The sequence below is a fragment of the Bombus affinis genome, chromosome 8 (assembly GCF_024516045.1).
Source record: "Bombus affinis isolate iyBomAffi1 chromosome 8, iyBomAffi1.2, whole genome shotgun sequence".
NCBI lineage: Eukaryota > Metazoa > Arthropoda > Insecta > Hymenoptera > Apidae > Bombus > Bombus affinis.
Genome location: NC_066351.1, coordinates 12,043,010 through 12,063,932, shown reverse-complemented (window position 1 = coordinate 12,063,932; position 20,923 = coordinate 12,043,010). Strand labels below are relative to the sequence as shown.

The 20,923-nt window shown below is 39.1% G+C and overlaps 3 protein-coding genes and 3 long non-coding RNA genes across 12 annotated transcripts in view; 4 read left to right on the top strand and 2 right to left on the bottom strand.

Annotated features, from left to right (window-relative positions):
• Positions 1-4,619: 4,619 nt before the first annotated feature.
• LOC126919316 (uncharacterized) lies at positions 4,620-11,615 on the top strand. The gene is made up of 3 exons (XR_007711553.1): positions 4,620-6,173; positions 7,964-9,821; positions 9,997-11,615. It is a non-coding gene; the product is annotated as an uncharacterized LOC126919316 (long non-coding RNA).
• Positions 11,616-12,589: 974 nt separating this feature from the next.
• On the top strand, positions 12,590-15,474 carry LOC126919167 (heat shock protein 83). The gene is made up of 2 exons (XM_050727927.1): positions 12,590-12,756; positions 13,140-15,474. The coding sequence occupies exons 1-2, from the start codon at positions 12,754-12,756 to the stop codon at positions 15,291-15,293; spliced, it is 2,157 nt and encodes a 718-aa protein (XP_050583884.1). The 5' UTR covers positions 12,590-12,753; the 3' UTR covers positions 15,294-15,474.
• Positions 15,475-15,709: 235 nt separating this feature from the next.
• LOC126919189 (alpha-ketoglutarate dehydrogenase component 4) overlaps positions 15,710-20,923 on the top strand; it is a 53,231-nt gene continuing 48,017 nt past the window's right edge. The window contains exons 1-4 of one of the 2 annotated variants that reach the window (XM_050727996.1): positions 15,726-16,003; positions 16,099-16,153; positions 16,245-16,405; positions 16,592-16,733. In XM_050727996.1, coding sequence (XP_050583953.1) covers positions 15,980-16,003; positions 16,099-16,153; positions 16,245-16,405; positions 16,592-16,609 — 258 coding nt within the window. In that variant the 5' untranslated portion in view covers positions 15,726-15,979 and the 3' untranslated portion in view covers positions 16,610-16,733. Of the gene's footprint in view, positions 16,004-16,098; positions 16,154-16,244; positions 16,406-16,591; positions 16,734-20,923 lie in introns of those variants that run through there. The other variant, XM_050727997.1, reaches the window with a different exon arrangement.
• LOC126919193 (uncharacterized) lies at positions 16,679-17,166 on the bottom strand. The gene is made up of 2 exons (XR_007711521.1): positions 17,051-17,166; positions 16,679-16,857 (listed from the first exon to the last, which is right to left on the bottom strand). It is a non-coding gene; the product is annotated as an uncharacterized LOC126919193 (long non-coding RNA).
• The window catches only part of LOC126919168 (ABC transporter F family member 4-like), a 6,426-nt gene continuing 2,704 nt past the window's right edge, over positions 17,202-20,923 (top strand). Inside the window, exons 1-5 of one of the 6 annotated variants that reach the window (XM_050727930.1) lie at positions 17,202-17,448; positions 17,668-18,021; positions 18,457-18,719; positions 18,800-18,989; positions 19,789-19,838. In XM_050727930.1, the coding sequence (XP_050583887.1) occupies positions 17,304-17,448; positions 17,668-18,021; positions 18,457-18,719; positions 18,800-18,989; positions 19,789-19,838 (1,002 nt within the window). In that variant the 5' untranslated portion in view covers positions 17,202-17,303. Of the gene's footprint in view, positions 17,449-17,667; positions 18,022-18,456; positions 18,720-18,799; positions 18,990-19,051; positions 19,099-19,291; positions 19,432-19,785; positions 19,839-20,923 lie in introns of all 6 variants that reach the window. The other 5 variants (XM_050727932.1, XM_050727931.1, XM_050727929.1 and 2 more) reach the window with 5 other exon arrangements.
• On the bottom strand, positions 18,909-20,258 carry LOC126919195 (uncharacterized). The gene is made up of 2 exons (XR_007711523.1): positions 19,943-20,258; positions 18,909-19,863 (listed from the first exon to the last, which is right to left on the bottom strand). It is a non-coding gene; the product is annotated as an uncharacterized LOC126919195 (long non-coding RNA).

Here is a 20,923-nt window from a genome sequence, read left to right as displayed (position 1 = left end):
GGCACGTTATATCGCTCGCCTCGTCCTCGTACAATATAAAGTGTAGAGGGACCTCGAGGCGGTGGAAGGAAGAGAAACGAAGCGCGGAGAAGCGAATGGAACGGCAAAGAAGAGAAGAGAAACGAAAAGGGGAATAGAGGCAGTGGAGGTTGGATATTCGTGTAGAGTGGCTTCGAGAAGGAGCACACGCGGTATCCCTGCCAGTGAAACTGGTAGAGAGAAAAGCGTAGGCGCGAGTATCCGCCGACCGATGACATCATCGGTGTTCTGCCTCGAGTCATTCTCTCGGCAGAAGCCTCGCTTACTCTCGAAACTCTTTGGAGAACTCTCCTACTCGAACGATCTCGATTTTTCTTCGAACCTCTCGGGCTTCCGTTCGGCACGTTTCACCGTCAGAATCAACCGAGATTCTCTTGCTTCTGCTGTTGCCGACTTCCTACACGTTCGTCATTTGTTCTTTCCGATTCGGCTTACCAACCGTCGAACGCTCTGGAAGTCCTATGGAAACTTGAAACTTTTGCTAGCCTCGTGGGAGGAGCTCTACTAAGCTAAAATCTCCTAGGAAATTACAATTGTAAGATCGATCGCCATACGGCGTAAGAGACGTAACACGTTCGTCGTGTATCTAGTCGTTCGGAGACTTCGATACTTGCAGACCCGCAACCGCAATGTCGATTTCTCGGCAACGCGACTTTCTTTCGCGTATCTTCCGTCAACGTCGAATCGAGCTCCGATCGATCGAATTTTTCTTGTCTCGATGGAAACAACGTTCGTTTAACTTCAACGTAAGAATCGTTGCCTACGCTTTCTCCCGTGTTGTACGGAAACATCGTCTCGAACGCATCGTAAAATTCGATAGACCGCGATGTTTCGAAGATCGTTAACTCTGGACGGAATGAAGCTGTTAACCTGGGGGATTAGCCTTTCAGATTCCTAATCGTATGGAAATGTGAAACGGTATCGCTTAGAAAACGTTAGGCCGAATGCTCTCGTGAAACCACCAACGCGTTTATTCGTTGAAACCGCGCGATCTTCTTTCGGTAGGATCGAAACGAGTTTAAGAGATTGGTCGATCGAGTCGAAGATACATCTCCAAATACACGCGTACAAGATAGGCAACGATAATCGGAGAAAGGTGGAGGAAATAAGAGGACTCGAACGATCTTTCGTAAAGCTTAGCCCGAGTCGCGTAACGAATGGAACGATTCTGGAAAAATAAAAGATTAGATTCGTCGTAATGGTACAGTCATTGGGAAAGTATCAAGCAGCGTCTCGCAGCAGAGGGTACGAATCTTCCCCGTGGATAACCGTGACATCTACATAGGGTACCGTTCGAAATCGACTTTGTCGTCGATGTTTCATTCGTTCCTTCTGCCATGATCTGTCGTTGCCAGCTTCGTCGTCTTAAAATCTTCGAGCTGTACGCGCGGTACGCGATAGCTGGCAGTGTAATTTTTCATACGGCAATCCAATGAAAATGAAGGTGAATCTCAAACACAAAATGCGAAATATTTATGATATAGGCAGGGATTATTATTATTATTCCGGGAAGAAATAGACACGGAGGGAAAGATGCGACAGCGGTAACCCTATAAGAAAACACGGGAGCGTCGGAAATCTCTCTAAATCCAAAACCTGTGCCGGGGCCGTCACGAATAAGGGGCGAGACATCCATAAACTTACCTTGGACCTCGGGGCTCACGGGGGTTCTGGGTAGGTTTTTCTTTTTACCGGACCAGGCAGGTGCGAACCGATTTCTATAGTCTTCTCCCGGTAACGGTCGTTCATCGTGCCAACGGTTCGAACTTTACGACGGTTTCCGTCGAACAAATCTCTTCGAATGCAGAGAAAAACGTTTCTGTCTGCGTGCGATCGACGATTTTATATTCTTCTCTTTATGTCGTTTATCACGCACAATGGCCACGATTAACGGCAACCAAAAGCGATCAAAAATTCATGAAAAGATCTCTGAACGTAAGGAACGTATTTCGCTTCTTGTTACGATTACGATTTCGTGAACTGCACGCCTAAACGATTAACGGCTTCGCGTCTATTCAAATTGCTTTCATTGGTAGTAGCGCATGGCCACCGCGTAAATCGTTTCACATTCTTCCGCGTAATCGTAACGAATGCGAATGAGAACCTCGATTCCACGATTTTCAGAGCGTTTTATTTTCCATGTGCCTTCGTATATTTCGCAGGTATACGTATACGCGTGTATTCTCAATGTAATAATTGGACGCGCCATGCAAGGAAAGTGTGATTTTTCTTTACTTTCGAACAGTTTCGAAATCGTTCGACGAACGAGATCGTTTCTTATCTTACTTACGAGATTCGATGGCCGATCGACGATTCGACTGCGTATCAGTGGCTGATTTAAGTAATAAAAAGTCAGGTGTATACAAGGAAAACAGGGAGAAACGCAAGGACGACATACATCCGGCGGAAGTCGAAGGGCGTGAGCTCGTGACGCCAACGCTTGTACGCAGGGCGGAATCAGCTTTATACCTGGACAGACGCAGGTGAGTTACCAGAACAGGGATATAACAGTACCGATCCTCCCGAAGGATCCTTCTTCGAAACGAACAATAAAAATCGTCCTTGACCGACCACCGTTCTCGGCTAAGCTTCGGAAGCAGCCATTAAGCGAGGAAATTCTTTGTCATAAATTGTAGTATTTAAGTAGATTTTCCATTTACGTTCGAGGATTTTCAGGCACAATACATTCCCTTGTTTCTCTGTTCTCTTCAGTTGTCCGATCTTGAATAGAAACGGTATCCATCCGTTTTTCCATCGATAATTTCGTACCCGCGTGGAACGGAGGATGCTTGTTAAAAGAGAGGGAAGGAACACAGGTATTCTTGCGGTACATGTCGTCATTTGCCGTTGTAAATTTGTGGTACAAGCCGAAAAAGCAATATCGAATTCGACCTTCGAGGTCCTGCCACTCCAGGGCAAAGCGATACGCATGCAAAATTTCATTCACGTAAGCGTCACGTACGGCTTAACGTTGCAATAACATTCCAAGAATAAGTTGGGGTCCGAAAGTTCGCCGGTTCTTTGTTTCCTGCTGTTTCAACCGAATAAAGAACGAATTTATTTTCGAGAAAAGAAAATCGTTAGTTTGCGTCTGTCGAATCGAAGAATCGGAAAGCAAATTAAGCGCCACGCTCGCGGCTACGAAGCGTGAATAACGAAGCGTTTCGCTGTTATTCGCTACGACCAAATTATTTTCGAGAATCGCGAACCATCGATCTTTCATCCTGTGACCTTTGGCAACGTTGAAATTGCAATTGTACATCAAACCGCTCGTGCACATGCCTTCCGTCACGGCGCTGCCTTTCCCACAAACTGAAAATGGATGACACGTGTAGTAGTCGCGGAACTTCCCAGGACGTACTTTCAGACAGCGGAACCGATTCTACATCGTTCAAGGAGGCGTATCTGTGGGGTGCATAAATGCGTTTGAACGTAAAAGGCGTCTGAACGAAAGAAAAAGATGGAAAAGAAATCTTCCCTCCGAAACTAATTATTTTTAGGGTTACTTTTAGCGGGCCCTTATTCTCCAACCAACTAAACAGTCGTGTAAAAAACAAAAAAAAGCGATTGCCTTGGAACAACGAGCGTCGAGCCGTGGCCGAAATAGCCGTCGTTTTCGTGGCACGCCACGCTTAATGCGCGATTTAAACTCGAGACTGAAAATATATTTTACATTCGACGTCACGTACCGCCAATTAGTAAGTAAGACACGCGGATGGCGACGAGCAGACGATAGACGTTGCGAGTGGCAATTTTTCAGCGGCAAGAGCAACGCATCCGGGTTGAAGTATCGGACGGCCAAGTAGCTATCGCACCTCGAAACGAGTTATTAGATCCCACGTTCGAGAAAGAATTCGTCGCTCGAGAATTCCGAAGGTAATAAGCAACCGTGTTCGAGATAAAAGCGCAACGATTTATTCTGTTACGAAATTTTGTCGAGAAATCGAGAAAAAACGCGTATCGCCGAGGCACGTAGAGATTCCCACGCCAGGTGCGTTGCCGGATCGTCCCCACGAATTCTCGTGTTCCATCGCTAATAGATTCGACAGAAGCCGACGAAAAGTTTCCTCGTGAGCAAACGGAACGAAGAAAATCCCGACGAATTCTTCTCGACGAGGTCGTGTAATTGCAGGTAGGTAGGGTCGGGCTTGGGATAGATGGTCGATGCGAAGGCACGAATCGTTGCATCGATTGGATTGGATTGGATTGGCAAAGGGAAGCGCAAAGCCGAGGAGCTCGTTGAGGATATTCGAGAAGGGCCAAGTAAGAGAGGTGATTCGGGCGTTCGAGAAATATTCGACTCGTCGACGATCATTGCGGTGACGTCGTGAATTTTCTTCGAAAAACGAGAGGACAGACCGGCTACGTAGAGAGGTACGTACGAGGCCGAGCCTTCACCTCGATCGCGGTGTACGCGGCGCACACGTACAGGTAAACGTACGTAGACAGGTACGCGAGCGAAACGACCGGTGAGCGAGGACAGAAGAGAAGAGAGAAGAGAAGGGAAAAGAAGACAGAGGAAAGAAAAAGAGGGACAAGACGAGACGAGACACGTGGAAACGTGCAAAACGCAGAAGAGAGAACAGGAGGAAGAGGAGAAACGAAGAAGGAGAGGATGTGAAAGGAAAGAGAAATAGGAGGGTGGGAAGGAGGGAAAAGGAGGAGGCGCGAGAGATCGGTAGAGGGGTCATTGGTTGTTCGTTGCGCACTCTCAACGTATAGGAATCGTTATGGACCGACTATAGCCGTTGGAATGCGTCCTTTTTTCCCTTTTTCTGTCTCCCTATATACCTGGCGGGCTACTCTCGCTCCGTTGTGGCGACGACGTTGGCGGTGGCGGTGGCGATGGCGGTGGCGGTGGCGGTGGCGGTGACGGTGGCGGCAACCACGGCGGCGAACCTCTTGCGGACAATCTCGTCGGCCGGCGACCGGTATAGCCGCGACCGAGCCGCAGGAAAGAAACAACGATTCGACTTGATGGATCCGCGCTCCTTCGAACGTTCGGATTCGAGTCGCCGACACGCACCGGCCAACGACACGACACAGCCATAGACAGCGAAGAAGAGAGCTTGGAACATGGAACATCGCGTCGTACATCGTGCCGAACAGAGGAATTGGAAATTGGAGCGTCCAAACTGACAGTGAAGAAAGTGAGAAAAAGGAGACGATGGGGCGACCCACTGGCGAACGAAACGCAACCTCCTCTCGAAGAATCGACGAGGATCTTGGAGGACAAAAAGTGGGAAAAAGGCACGCGGGTCAACGGATACCTATAAAACGATAGAGACAAGAGGGGAATATACGAGACGACGCGCCGCGTGGAAGGATCGTGAACTCGCGGCAAACCAGAAGAGTATTCGGGAACGAGGAGAACGAGAAGAACGAGATGCCGGCGCGAGGAAAGGCAAACGAGGCAACGCGATAAAGAACGAATCAACCAGGTAGAAAGACAGGGATGCCGCGGTGAAGTTGCGAGAGAGCCGGCCAAACGAGAAGACCGACCAAAGAAGGAGAGGGAGAAGAAGAGAACGATAGAAGACGGATGTATATAGGTAGGAGGACAGGTAGTCGGCTCGAGGAAAGAAGAGACCGAGCGAAGAGCACACGGGGGAAAGAAGAGACGAAAGAAAAGGGAGGATCCGCGAGGGGGAGTGGAGCGGTAAGCAGCGAAACGGAGCGGGGTAGAAAGCAGAGGGGTAAGGAGAGGAAAGGAAAGAGAAGAGAGAGACTCGTTCGAGAGAGAATCTCGTACGTATACCGGCAGTTCGGTTCGATGACGTCACGACGTCGATTTGAACGGACCAATGAGCGTTCGAAGCGACGCTGAAGAGGTAAAGAGGATGTAGAGGGGACTGAACAGGCCGAAAGGACCGCGAGGGGGGCAACGAGCTCTAGGTTCCGGAGTTCGAGGGGGCAGGGGTAACGCGAAAGGTGCGTGCGGCCCCGGACGTGGGGCGCGGGGCCAGTTGATCAGTGAGTGCGGTAGTGATCTCATCTCGTACCGCGCCAGGTGTGACTCCTCTCTTTCCTCTTCTTTTGATCCGAGTCTATGTGCCCTTGGTAAGACGGAGCAAGCAGTAGCGGACTTAAAATTCACGTATCGACTCGGCCGTGTCCTCCACTTCGAGCAACAGGTATGCTCTCCTCTCTTTTTCGTATCGAAAGACATAGCGCGTCACCGATTCGGACACCGTTCGATTCCATCTTCGAACCTCTAAATCCTATTCCAAATTTCGAGTCCAAACAAAATTTTTATTTCGGAGCAGCTTACCTCGAATCGAATTCTCTTCGATTCGATCAAAGAAACGATTATCTCCGCAAGGACAACGCATTCTAACCCGAAATTCTGATAAATTAGCACGAAAAGCTTTCGATTGGAATTCAATGATTTAATAACGAAGGTCGCATAAATCGTTGATCACCGGCAAACACGATCGCTTGACAAGGTCGAGGCGAAAATTGCCGCGTTTGCGTTCTTACCTATCTAGTTCGCGGCTATCCGTTTCCTTCCTATCGTCTATTCTCTTCTCGAACGGCCATTCCACCGTTCTCTATTTTTTCTCCCCTTCTTATCTATGAGATTTCGCGGTTTAAACTCGAAAACTTCGACGTTTCTTCTCGCTCGATTCTTCGCGCTGCTCCGAGCCGAGTCTACCCGTTGCCGATTCGCACCGTTTCGCGTGCGAATTTCCTCGAGCCTCTTAGCAACAGGTTGCATCTGACTACCGTGGAAAAATAACCGCCGTTCGAACGCTCTTGTTCCTCTTGTTCCCCCATACGCTCCAAATTTTACGCGACGTTCCTAATATCGTGCTTCCTTTTCAGATTTCGTCCGAATGGATGTTCGAAAATGAACTCGACGGTTTTCAAATTTTACCTCGAATCATCAGAGTTCACCTTCAAATTTGTCTCGCGCAGCGATTTCAAATTCTTGTTGACGTTAAAGCCTTACCTGAAAAACCGTTTTCACCTTGGAGCTGGTGTTAGCGCAAGGACATAACAACATAACCGATAACCGTTACGCGTAATTAGTCAGGCCCATCGGCTATAGCGTTCAACGTATCGACCATTAAACGACTTAATTAATATACGGCGTCTCCACGATCGTTCTCCTCTTATTTCGAAAAAAAATTCCAATCGATTCTCACGAACGTGACTCGCACGTCCACTTCGACAAACCTGTTTGAATCGTTTCTTTTTTTTTTATGCCTGACAAGGAGCAAAAAAGATCGTCTTTTCTGCGTCACAGCTACAAAGATCGACGCGACGCGACGCGACGCGGCGGTGCGGTAGCGTTATGGCATTGCGGAAGCCTGTATCGCGAACGATCTTCAACGTACCGGCGAATGCATTCGAGATTTGCACGGTAGAGCGAGCGACCGAGAAATAAAACGCACATATGCATAGCCGTGTTCGACTGCGCCGCGTGTATATGGAACATTGGCGATGCGAATCCTTGGATTCGTTGCGAGCGACACCGACGAAACGGGTCCGAGTGTCACCGAATAACCGGTTCCTAATGAAACAGCAAAATTTTAATTTGAAAATTTCGATCCTTTCCTTGGTAACCACCGATCCTACGTTATATTAGGAGATGAAGACAAACAACTACGCAATTGGCGACTGTAAATTAATTTGCAAGTTAAACCGTTCCGTTTGTTAGGTAAATAACGAGACAGGTACTATTTAACCGTGACGTTTCCTCCTATTAGTTGTGGAGTACAAACAACAGTACAGTACACTTAAACAAAAAGATTACTTTTCGCTTGACTTAAGCGCTAGTTCATCCTTTAGAGTTCGACCGGCAGAATCTGCGAAACGTCGTCCGCCTCTTTGACGTTCAGCGACTTCTATTTTTAATCTCATTATTTAAGGCTCGAAACATTTTTGTCGAATAATCGTTGTATCAATTTGTTTTTCACAGGAGAGACAGTAAACAGAGGAAACTAGCTTTCGTAGAGGTGCGTCAATCACGAGTAATCACGAGACGCGAAAGATATTTTTGGAAATAACGAGGAAAATCCCGTGAATCTTCTCGTCGAGAGGCTTCGTTTTTTCGCGCCTTTGGATCCGTTGCAGCGCGGCAGGGAAGTTAAATCAAGCTCGATAACTACATTCGAAGTGATAATGACTATAAGTGAAGCGACATTAGCCCCGATTATCTCAAGTACTCGTACAGCTGTGTTTACGTAAACGGTTGAAAGTCACATTGGAAACCGACCTCGTTAGGAAACTAATTTACCACGGGTACACGTTCGAAACGTTAGCTCGTGAAATTTCTGTTAACGTCTGGCCTGTTAACGTCCTGCCGTCATGATTTTTCCTCTGCGGGGGTAAGTTAGCGATTTAGAAAACACGCGTGTCGACGCGTAACGGCCACGAACAGGATCTCTGATCGTTGCGCAACGAATTCAGGAACGGAACGGAAAAGTTCTCGATAAAACGTACGGTCGATAAGACGTATCGTGCAAAGACCCTGCGATGCCACGGTTGGACACCGGATTGTTAATTAAATCGTGAACTGTTAATCAGACCGTTAAACCGACCAGCATTGAGATTCAACGCCGAAAATATTTTTCAGCTTCGAGCAACCGTCACCGATTCCTGCAAGAAATCTTCCCCATTACTTAGCGAATTCTCAGCGCGATCTTGATAACAAGCTACGATCGATTCGACGGATTTTAGTTTTCGGCACTGTCGTTTTTCTTACGAGAACGTACGACAATTACATAGGTTAGCTGCAACAACAGGCCGTGACGAGCAAATGGAACGAATCGAAGGTCGGCTTATCATGAAAGATAGGTACTCGCTCATATTTGCCGTAGGTACGTGACGATGGACTTGTACAACTTGGATAAGCCATTCCGGCGGTAAAGTAGGCTAGAAATCTCAGTCGCCTTTGTTGCTGTAGCAGCTTTCAACAGGGAGAAAAAATAAAGAAAATTGAGTTTTAGAAAGTCGGGGATTATCGTTGAATCGAGTCTAAATCTATCTGATCAGTTTTCCTGTTACGCTCGATACGAGAGCGAACGAGAAATAAACCGGCAGTTTTTCAGGTGAGTATACCACGGTTCTTCTTTCTTTATTTTTCTATCTTTTAGTCTTTTCTTAATGGGATCTTTTGCACTTTCACTCTCGTGATAAAACGCGTACACGGAGATGTAAGTACGATATTCGCTCGCGGCATCGTTTCTATCGAACCATCTACCGCCATCGATTTCATTTCCGACAAATATTTCACCGTCGATATTCGCAAACGTATTTTTACATTCTCAAAAATTACAGATCAACGAACAAGTAAAAAGAGCAAAGATCGTGTCGCAATTTTTTAAATTATCTGTTGCGAAATTCGATAAGGCGGCTAATACTGGCGTATTTCCCCGCCTATCAGATTCGATAAGCGTGTTATTTAAATATAAAATTATTGGCAAATGTGTCAGATCCTCATTGTGCAAGGCGGTGGTCTTCCGAAAAGTTCATGTTATTTTTCTACTCACGTCCATGCCCGTATTTCATATCGAGATTGAGAAGTTGTACAGATAAAGAGGCGAGGAGAAGCGCGGGAAGCACCGAACAGCTTGATGATAAAATAGAAGTCAGCCACGCGTGTACTGCAGCGTGAGATCATAACTTTCTCCAAATGGTAGTTCTTACGAAACATTGTGCTGGTCTACTGGTGGACTGACCGAATGAAAAGCACAGCATTGGCTATCAAAATCGTTGCTACGACCACGAAATATAGATTACGTTCCGAATAATAATCGACGGTACAACGATTGAACGTACGAATCTCCTTTTCTTTCTAACGAATATCGTCCGACTCGAGTAGACTACTTCGGTTAACATTCGCCACACTTAACGCGCGCCTTATGATTTACACGTGATATTTCTCGGAATTCGAAGTTTATCTCTGTATCTGGATATATTCGTGTTCTACAGATATAACTTTTGTTAAAGTTGTGAATCAGTCAGTCGGAAATGGCAACCAGGAAACTCGATGATACCGCAAGATGCACGGAGCCAATGTAATTATGACGCAACGATATAACGTGTTGCGCGTTCTACGATTCAGCAAAACCGTATCGCCTCGTTTCTTCGACCATTTACGTTTCACTTAAACGACCTGGAGCGAGCAACACAAATCGAAAACGTTACACCGTGTGACCGTATGCCCGCCGCTTTCTCTGCATTCGGTGCTTTCCATTATCATGCTTTTAGGAAGAGAATGACTTTGGCCTGGTAACGGTGGAAAAATTTCCAGATATACGCTCGTAGCCTCTGGCTATCCTCTACCCGAAGGCCCGTCTTACCGACTAACTTTCACTCCGAAATGTCAACGGTTGTGTTTCACTTTTCAAACCCGTGCGCATATCAATCAATTCGTGGTTACGCGACAAAGGGACGATTGTTGTAAAGCGGTTTCCGATTTCTCCGTTCTTTCTGTTACAGAGTGGGGACACCATCGACACGTGCATGCCATTATCTGCACCGGGAAATAGTGGATTTTCGATCGAGAGGGAGACGCTCGCTCGTATAAACAGCCGTTAACGATCGATCCGTATGTTTACCGATTTTTACGATCTCGAGAATAGAAGGCCCGACATTGTCGGATGAATAGGCCGGCAGCAAAGAAGGTTTTCGATTCTCGACGGTTTGATTGGCTGGCACGACTAAATTCGCAAGTATTTCGACACTCGAAGCGACAAGAAGATCTTGGCGCGGACATTTTCTTTGGTTATCTAGCTGTATGAGTATTATTCGACATCATAAAGCTAGGTTACCGGAGTTAAGCTCCTCGCCATATCAACTTCACCGATTCTTCTTCCCCGTTTCGATTTGCTACTCAAGTAACCGCAAACCGATGGATGTAAAAATTAATGAAATCATTAAATATATGTAACTATAAGTATTAAAAAAAACCATATATATATATACACATATATTGTAAATAAATATAAATTTTCAGAAAGAAAGAATAAAAATATTTTCTAAAACGCCAGAAATCCCGATAAATACTTACTGACCATATCGACGAAAGAAAGATGTCTTGTAGAATAAACAACGTGGAAACACGATGAATAGAAAAAGATCGCGCCTTACATGCTTCGAACATTTCTGTATTCCTTCAGCATGAAAATCTACGGGTTAGGCATTTGTAATTATACTAGTAGTGTCATTGCCACGTGACTCGATTACCTATTAAGGACATTTCAGAACTTACAAGCATCGATATTTCGTTTTCTTGCGTAGTCATATTTCGTGTACCAAGAAATCAAACTTCGGCATTGTCTTATCGATCGGCGCGTCTTAAAAATAAATTCGAACACGGGCGAATAAAAAAAGGCAGTTATGCTCTTTTTATACAGAAGTTCTCAAATTAAAAGGCATATCTTCTGATAGGTTCATTTTTATATTGCATCGGAAATAAAGAAAGAAGCAAAAAGAATCGTAAACCGATATACACTTGCCTAAGAGAAACGAGTTAAACTATAGGGCTATAATTATTTAATAAAATATAAATTCCACTAATTCCTGAACAAAGACTAGATAAAAAATTGGCTTATGTATTTACAACAAACTTAGGGGGCGCCACGTTCCAATACATGGAGAAGTACGTTCCGATACCGACTGGATTTTCGTAATTTTTTATAAACGCTTCTTCGTACGCCACCGTAGATCCACATATATATCATTCTTTGGTTCTTTGAAACATTCAACAATGAAATTCTTAAAATAACATACGTAAAAGGGAACTCGTATGCGTTCATACTTATACAATTTTTTGATGATTTAATTTATCAATTATTAGTAATCTACTTCTTAGTATTCTCTTAAGGTCGCAACAAATATGCGTAATGTGCTATGACTCATGAGATGAATATTTTTCTTAAAACATTCTACCGGAATAATAGGTAAATTACAATGACAAAGAACGAATTATTTCTAGGATCTCACCCACACAGATAATTACGCTATGAATCTTTTAAAATGATAAGATTTTCCTTAAATATGTTAAAGACAAAATTATTCGGAGAAAACTAACTGGAAAAGTTTTACTGGGAAAATAATTATTTAAAACAATCAAATCATAAAATTTAATACGATTGTTAATAACTCAATTTGATATATTTGTCGATAACTATTTATTTAAAGTAACCATAAATGAAATTTTTCGATTTTGCATGCTCGTTGATGATGCTAATAAAATAGCTTAATCGTAATTAACAAAAGTGCTAGTATAAAAATGGTTTGTCCATTTTTTTAATTGTACACATGTCTGATAATGTTGGATACATCAATTCATAACAAATTCCGGAAATACCGCGCTAGGGAGAAAAAGAATCATTGTCATTTTTATCGTTTGAACAGCACGTATTTTTGTTCGATTGAAGGAAAATTATGTGTTTTTATTTCTTGGCAGGCGAACGATATCAATAGCAGAGACAAAAGCAATTCATTGATTAAAGATCATTGAAATAGATTTAAATTCCACCGGATATGGAGTGTTCAAAAGGGTACAAAAGTTCTAGAACATTCTAGAACATTCTAGAATTTTGGTAAGTATATAAAGAGAATCCTAGTCATAGCGCGACTCCATTTTATAAACTGCCGGTACGTGGTACTGTGTCATTTGTTAAGTGTATCATTTCTTAGATATATCAATTTAACTGGACATTAAAGCATAATTGCTTTAAATTGACTGATAAGGAATATATGGTAAGTTTATATCAAATTCACATATTTAATAAATCTTTTAATTGATAAACTTCTGTAGTTTTATGATTATGCTAAACTATGTTAACATTTTCATTACTGATCCTTTTTGTTCAATTCAAATTATTAATTCGCGTGTATTTTATTCACGCGAATGTGTTTTTGTCTTTCCAAAAATCTTACCACACCTAGATTAAATTCGTAATGAAACTGGCAAAGTAAGCTTTGTTGCATCTATATGTATATATACACATGTGGTACATAGCACATGTTTATGACATGGATGTAATTATTACATATTAGAAAAAATAAAAGAAGTACGAGATTTTTTTATATAAAGATTAAAAAGAATTGATATAAGTTTAATTTTTTTTTTTATATTACAGATGTCAACAGAGATGGAGACAAAAGCTGAAGATGTGGAAACTTTTGCCTTTCAAGCAGAAATTGCTCAACTTATGTCATTGATTATCAATACTTTTTATTCTAACAAGGAAATTTTCCTGAGAGAACTGATTTCAAACTCTAGCGATGCTCTTGATAAAATACGCTATGAGTCTTTAACAGATCCTTCTAAGCTTGACAGTGGTAAAGAATTATTTATTAAAATTATTCCAAATAAAAATGATGGCACTTTGACCATCATTGATACTGGTATTGGTATGACCAAAGCTGACCTGGTAAATAATCTTGGTACAATTGCCAAGTCTGGTACTAAAGCTTTTATGGAAGCGCTTCAAGCTGGTGCAGACATATCCATGATCGGACAATTTGGTGTAGGTTTTTACTCTGCCTATTTAGTAGCAGATAAGGTGACTGTTGTTTCCAGACACAATGACGACGAACAGTATCTATGGGAATCTAGTGCTGGCGGATCGTTTACTGTTAGACATGATACCGGAGAACCATTAGGACGAGGGACAAAAATTGTTCTACATGTAAAGGAAGACCAAACTGAATACTTAGAAGAGAGTAAAATCAAAGAAATTGTAAAAAAGCATTCTCAATTCATTGGTTATCCAATTAAATTAGTAGTACAAAAGGAACGTGAAAAGGAGCTGAGTGAAGATGAGGCTGAAGAAGAAGAAGAAGAAAAGAAAAAAGAGGGTGATGGAAAACCAGAGGTTGAGGATGTAGAGGAAGAAGAAACAGCAGAGGGTGAAGAAAAGAAAAAGAAGAAAAAGACTATTAAAGAAAAGTATACCGAAGATGAAGAATTGAACAAAACAAAACCCATCTGGACTAGGAATCCTGATGACATAACGCAAGAAGAATATGGTGAATTCTACAAATCATTGACAAATGATTGGGAAGATCATTTGGCTGTTAAACATTTCTCTGTAGAAGGTCAGTTGGAGTTCAGAGCTTTACTTTTTGTACCAAGGCGTATGCCATTTGATTTATTTGAAAATAAGAAGAGGAAAAATAATATCAAACTGTATGTAAGGAGAGTGTTCATTATGGACAATTGTGAACAGTTAATTCCAGAATACTTAAATTTCATGAAGGGAGTAGTCGATAGTGAAGATCTTCCACTAAATATCTCTCGCGAAATGCTGCAACAAAATAAAATCTTAAAGGTTATTCGCAAAAACTTGGTTAAAAAATGCATAGAATTGTTCGAAGAACTCACAGAGGACAAGGATAACTATAAGAAATTCTATGAACAATTTAGCAAAAACATTAAATTAGGTATTCACGAAGATAGTTCTAATCGTAATAAATTGTCAGATCTTTTGAGGTATCATACCTCAGCTTCTGGAGATGAAGTATGCTCTCTTAAGGACTATGTAGGCAGAATGAAAGAGAATCAAAAGCACATTTACTTTATTACTGGGGAGAATAAAGAACAAGTTGCAAACAGTTCATTTGTTGAACGTGTTAAAAAACGTGGCTTTGAAGTAGTTTATATGACAGAACCTATCGACGAATACGTAGTGCAACAAATGAAAGAATTTGATGGTAAGCAATTGGTATCTGTAACCAAAGAAGGATTAGAACTTCCTGAGGACGAAGAAGAGAAAAAGAAAAGAGAAGAAGACAAAGCTAAATACGAAAATTTATGTAAAGTAATGAAAAATATTCTTGATAACAAAGTAGAAAAAGTTGTAGTATCAAACCGATTGGTTAATTCACCTTGCTGTATAGTCACTTCACAATATGGCTGGACTGCCAATATGGAAAGGATCATGAAAGCTCAAGCTCTTAGAGACACTTCTACTATGGGATACATGGCAGCAAAGAAACACCTTGAGATAAATCCGGATCATGCTATTATCGAAACCCTTCATCAAAAAGCAGAGGCTGATAAAAGTGATAAAGCAGTAAAAGACTTAGTAATTTTGTTGTTTGAAACAGCACTTCTTTCCTCAGGTTTTACATTGGATGAACCACAAGTTCATGCTGCAAGAATTTATAGAATGATCAAGTTGGGACTTGGTATCGATGAAGAAGAATCTATACCAGAAGAGCAAACAACAGAAGAAGTTCCTCCTTTGGAAGGAGAAGAAGATGCTTCACGAATGGAAGAAGTAGACTAAGTTTAAGATCTGAATATGATATCAATGCTTAACGTCATTGTAGTCATTGAAAGACTGCTGAAATAGCCACGTTTTATGTGGTATTATAAACGAAATTGTCTGATACCAAATACTTTGGAATTAAGTAAAATTTACAATAAAATTTATTACAATATATATATATTATATATATATAAATAAATATATGTATTTTTATTATCTACACCTACCATATTAAATACTACATAATATATTACTACACATAGCAAAAAATAATTTAAAAAAAAATGAATAACCGTTGTAGTTACGAAAATTTCTAGAGATAAAATATTAGATAATAGACACACTTATTTCGTAATGTCATATATTAGATGAAGTAACCTAAATTGATAATTAAATTTGGCAAATTTTTAAATTCAATACATTGCATTACATATTCCTCTTGCCTATTTATGTTTGAATTGAATTAGATGTACTTAAGCGAAGTTAAGTAGAAAAGTTGCTTATTAATTTCTGGTGATATCATATGATGTTAGCTTCGCGAAATTAATGGTTTCACACAGGTATTTGACGATTATTTTGTGTTCGTTAAAGTATGTCAAGACACGCCATCTACTTAAAGTTTTAAAGTGATCGAAAGAAGCTTCTGCTGCAAGTAAAACTTGGCCTTCGAATAAGACACAGCAGAAAGATATTAAAGAACAATTATGATGGCAAGCAAAGGTTGGAAGGTCAGTGCATCGGTATAATTGTAAAAAAAGTATACCGTATGTTAATATATGACTATAATAAAATCACTCAGTTTACAAGATTTAAATTTTAATAGGTAGTAAAACCACATGTGCCTTTGATTAAATTTCGTAAAGGTGGAAGTGGCAGAGGTAATAATATCAAGCAAGAGTTACTGTTGACATTTGAATGTTTCAGTTGAAAAAGCCGACTGAAATCCTTGTTATTGGTTAATTAATCCAGGTACAGCCACACCATCTGTGCATGCAGGGCCGACTATGTCACAAAAAAGTATTGGTGCAACAGGACCTGATGTAGTGGTTTTACCAACAATAGAAGATATTTATCTTCCTCCACGCTATCAAAGACGACCCATTGATGAAAAGGAAATTGCATATATTAATGTAAGTATTCTGTTATTTTATCAGTGCTTTATGTAATCAAACTTGCCATTCATATAGAACATAAATTATTAGAATTTAGATGAATTTATGATATTTATGATCTTTATATTCATGTAATACTTTCTGAAATCCATATGCAATGGAAAAGGAACAAATTTTTATTAAATTAATTCTTTTTTGTTACAGAGAGGTGGTCCAGAATAAATTCCTTAAGGAATTATCAACTCTGTACTCAATATATAGAACATTATCAACTTTAGGGTATTATTACACTTTTTCTGTATAAACAATTCTGTAAATAAATGCCAGCAAAACAATAACCTATAAATTGTATATATTTTTATCATCCATCTATCAGACAAGGTCTTTCTTTGCCTATGTGACATTGCCAGAACCTGCTATTTCTGGCTTACTTTTTGGCTTATTCTTGTAACAGATAGAGTGTTTTGATCCTAGACAAAAAAAAAGTTGAGTAAAATTACGTTATTCCTGTATAATGTTTGTGTATTGTTACACTATCATTATCATTAAAAATTAGTCAGCTTCTAAATATAAGGATGTTCCAAACTTTTTAACATAGTTCCTTTTATGTTAATCTTTTTAATATATTTATTGCGTTAGGTATAACAAGTCGGAAAGACTTACACTTTTTAAATATGTTCTTTGCCATTTGATTCTATAAATGTATTTGCGAATTCTGTTAAGAATAAATTAAAGAAAAACGTTTTGGGAGTAAAAGCTGATAGACACAGCCCTGTCCCATGACAGAAATAGCAGACGACAGTGCGCTGTATCTTCCATCCACTTTCGCGATCCCTGGACGTGCCAGTGGAAGATCTACAGTTGTTTTACCATTTATCGAAGTTGCGAGAACGATACGAACGACAAATTTACGAATATGGCTGAAATAACGAATTTCGGTCCAAGAAAGGCGATTTTTGTCCTAGCAATTGTAATCGGGTGTTTTGCAGTATTGTGGCCGAAAATTTTCTATCCTATGTTCACAGCATCTGTCAGTCCACATTATACGTCGGACAATTCGGGTAAGATTTTATCGAAATATCTAATTCATTGAAGATAAAAGAGAGTACATTATATTACGAAGAAATTTTATTTATATTGAATTTTTAAAAACTAGCTACTTAATTACAATCACATATATTTTTCTGTAGCCTTCAATTTTTTCCCTTTTAATTAATTATTTAAAAGTGAAAATTATATTTTTTTCTTGTCAATGAATTAAATTTTCAAATGTTTATTAGCATGCTGCGATGTAATCTTTGAAAGTGATGTCACTGCTGCTGATATTATGTATGAAATATGTCAGAATATACTGAAACATCATCAAATTGATCCAAGAGTAAGAGATGTTTTGAAAACTGTAAAATTAACACCACAAGGTGCAAGTTTGTGTAGAGAAGAAATTTTAGCTAGATGTGGTATAGATTTATCTACATTTCTTGCTGAAAGAGAAAGCCTGGGAAAATCTTATAAACAAGTTTTAGAAGAAATCAGATCATTTAATAGTTCCCTCTGTCTTAAAATACATTTTGGTATAGCTCTTTCTCAACTAGGAACTCCACATCTAATCAGATATCATATTTTAATGCCGCACAGTAAGAATTATAATAAGTCTTATTTAAAACTTTTGACATTAACTATTAACAAGCGTGAATAACTTTCTTTTATTATTAACATAATTATATCATTTGAATTGAATCACTGAATTAGTAATTACTTCTAATAAAGAGTATCAGTTTGGTATTATTAAATTAACCAATTATACATGGAAAGGAGATTCAAGTTATCTCTTCTATTTGGCAGGTTGCCAAAAGAACAAGTATGTATAACTAGAGATGAGTAGATGGGAATAAGTTTGGCCTATAGTTATAGCTTTAAATGTGTGTAATAGACTAAAATGATAATATACTAACATTTCTATAAAACCTAAAATAATTATAAAGGAATTATTACAAGGAATTTTGAGTTCTGTTTGTTTTACACTCTTTTTTTTCAAGTAATATTTAAAGAAATAATATTTGTATTTTTAGATACCATAAAACAAGAACGAGGTACACCTCCACATGCAGGTGGTTTACATCCTGCATTAAGAGAACGTGGTAGAACTATTCCTTCCTCTCATATTGTACCAAAGGTAGCAGATAGACCTGATCATGTTGTGCCAAAGATGAGACCACCTTTAGGAGGTGCAGGACATGTTGTTCCTGCACCAAAAGGAAATGGTACTATGGGAATTATTATGCCATTATATACTTCGGGCATTGTACTATTTTTCCTATATACAATTGTAAAGGTAAAATATTCTATAAAATTTGGATATTTAGGTAACTTTATTTAAATTTTATGAAATCTTATTGTAATTTATTTTATTAGGTGCTGAGAAAAAATTCGGATAATGAAATCATTTCAGAATATCCAGGAGTTGCAGCAGAGAAAGAATTTCGGAAAATGGTATTTAGCCCTGAAGCTTTTGCTACTGCAATGACTGGTGGTACAATGCATTATCAAAAGGAGAGGTCCCCATCACCACAAAGGCCACCTACCATAGAGGAATTAAAGGACCGTAAGTTCTTTAAATGTTTGAGAGATATTGACAACACTTGATTTACATTATCATTAATGCAGTGTTTTCCTTGAAAGCTAGTTCCTTTAAAGAAATACTGAAAAATAAGGTACATGTTTTTTTGAGTATCTAATCAGATTTTTAAATGGTGTTGCATGATGCAAGGTTTGCACAATTAGAACACACACGTATTTATATCATAAATTTAACAAAAAACTGTTAGACTAAAATTAAAAATATTGTAAGTATTCGTGTATATTCTCTGAACACGTTTGGTAATGTTATACATGCTGGAACACAAGAAGCGGCAGGAGACATAGAGATAGATCAACTGAGACGACGTTTGGTCGAGACGGAAGCAGCCATGGAAAGAATTGTTGTTCAGATGGGCAACATATCACGTTCAGTTATGCATAGTCCAAGCCCACAACAAGAACTCAAGGTTTACTAGACTAATTATGAAACAATTTACATTTTCAGTTTTTTAGTCTTTAGAAATGTGCACGTTGTTGTGTTCTGATTGCGTTTCAAGTTTTACCTTTCCTGTTGTACATTATATACATATTCATTACGAGATCTTCGACATTATGAGATCTTCGACATTTCGCTTTTTCTTATTCTCCAATGCTTCTGTATAACTATATTTAAATTATTGATCATTTTTTATATATTCATCTTCATATAAAAATGTGCATACTCATATTTTAGCTGAGTGAAGTACTCGTTAAAAGCATTTAAATTATCAAATATATTATAAATGATAGAATTTATAGTTCTTATTTTTACATTTAAATAGTAGATGGGCCTCCAAAGTCCAAAGGCCTGGCAGGGGTTGATCGCTCATCTAAGGTATATTCTTTGCCTCAAAGATTACCTAACAAGAGTAACCAAAGTTTGTGATAAATTGTTTGCACTACATTTATATTTTTCCACAAATAATAAATCTGTTATACTCAGGTTGCCTTTAAATCTGTAGATGTTTGTGTGAAGAGGACGTAGGTCGTGAGGATTTTCGTTTATTTATACTGGTCGGAGGAGAGTCGGAAAATTCAAATTCGTCTTCATTCGACGGTTGCATGTAGCGGCGACAATGTTTTGCCCGGAGTTTATTTGATCTTACATTACTTGTAATCTAACGGTCTTGATACTCCGAGAAAAAACAACAACATGATTTGAATTGCCCTCTGACTCATGTTCCACTACAAATCATTAACAATTATTTCAGTTGTTCACGCATATAACTTATGGTGATTAATAAAGTAACAACGTAAATATATTATAATAACTTTTATTTCTTGCCTCATTATTATTTTTATACACGGAAATGAGTATGTGGATAAAGACGCATTGTCGACTATAACACATATAATAATAATAATATATATCAATAAGTACACATTTTTGGCGAAAAATTCTCAGTTAACGAAGTGACTGTCAATGATTACAACATATAATATTTTCAGTGAAATAAAAATATTTGTCATTTAAAGGTAACCTGTTATATTTAGGTATTTTTATATTCTAATATTAAGGAGTCAACCTTGTAATAACAACGTTTCAGAGTATTTATGATTTATTAAAACATGTTAAAACATATTAAAAATTATCGGTAGTGTATATTTTTTAGATATAATCTCTTTCATTAAATTGATAAATTTAAATGCATGTTTATAAATTAACTATTCTTATTTATAGCTCCATTAATTTAGTTACTGCTATATTGTAAGTTTTTTTAACAGAACAGCATGATTTTTTAAACAATGTTTTAAAATGTGTGAATTTTTAAGCAAATGCTATATTGTATTTGTAAAAAGAAGGAGATTAAAAACTTTATTTATTTATTAAGCATTAACCATCATAATGCAGTATTCATAATATACATTATATATATATATCTTATATTAAAAAATGTAAAGTAAAATATTATTCCCTTA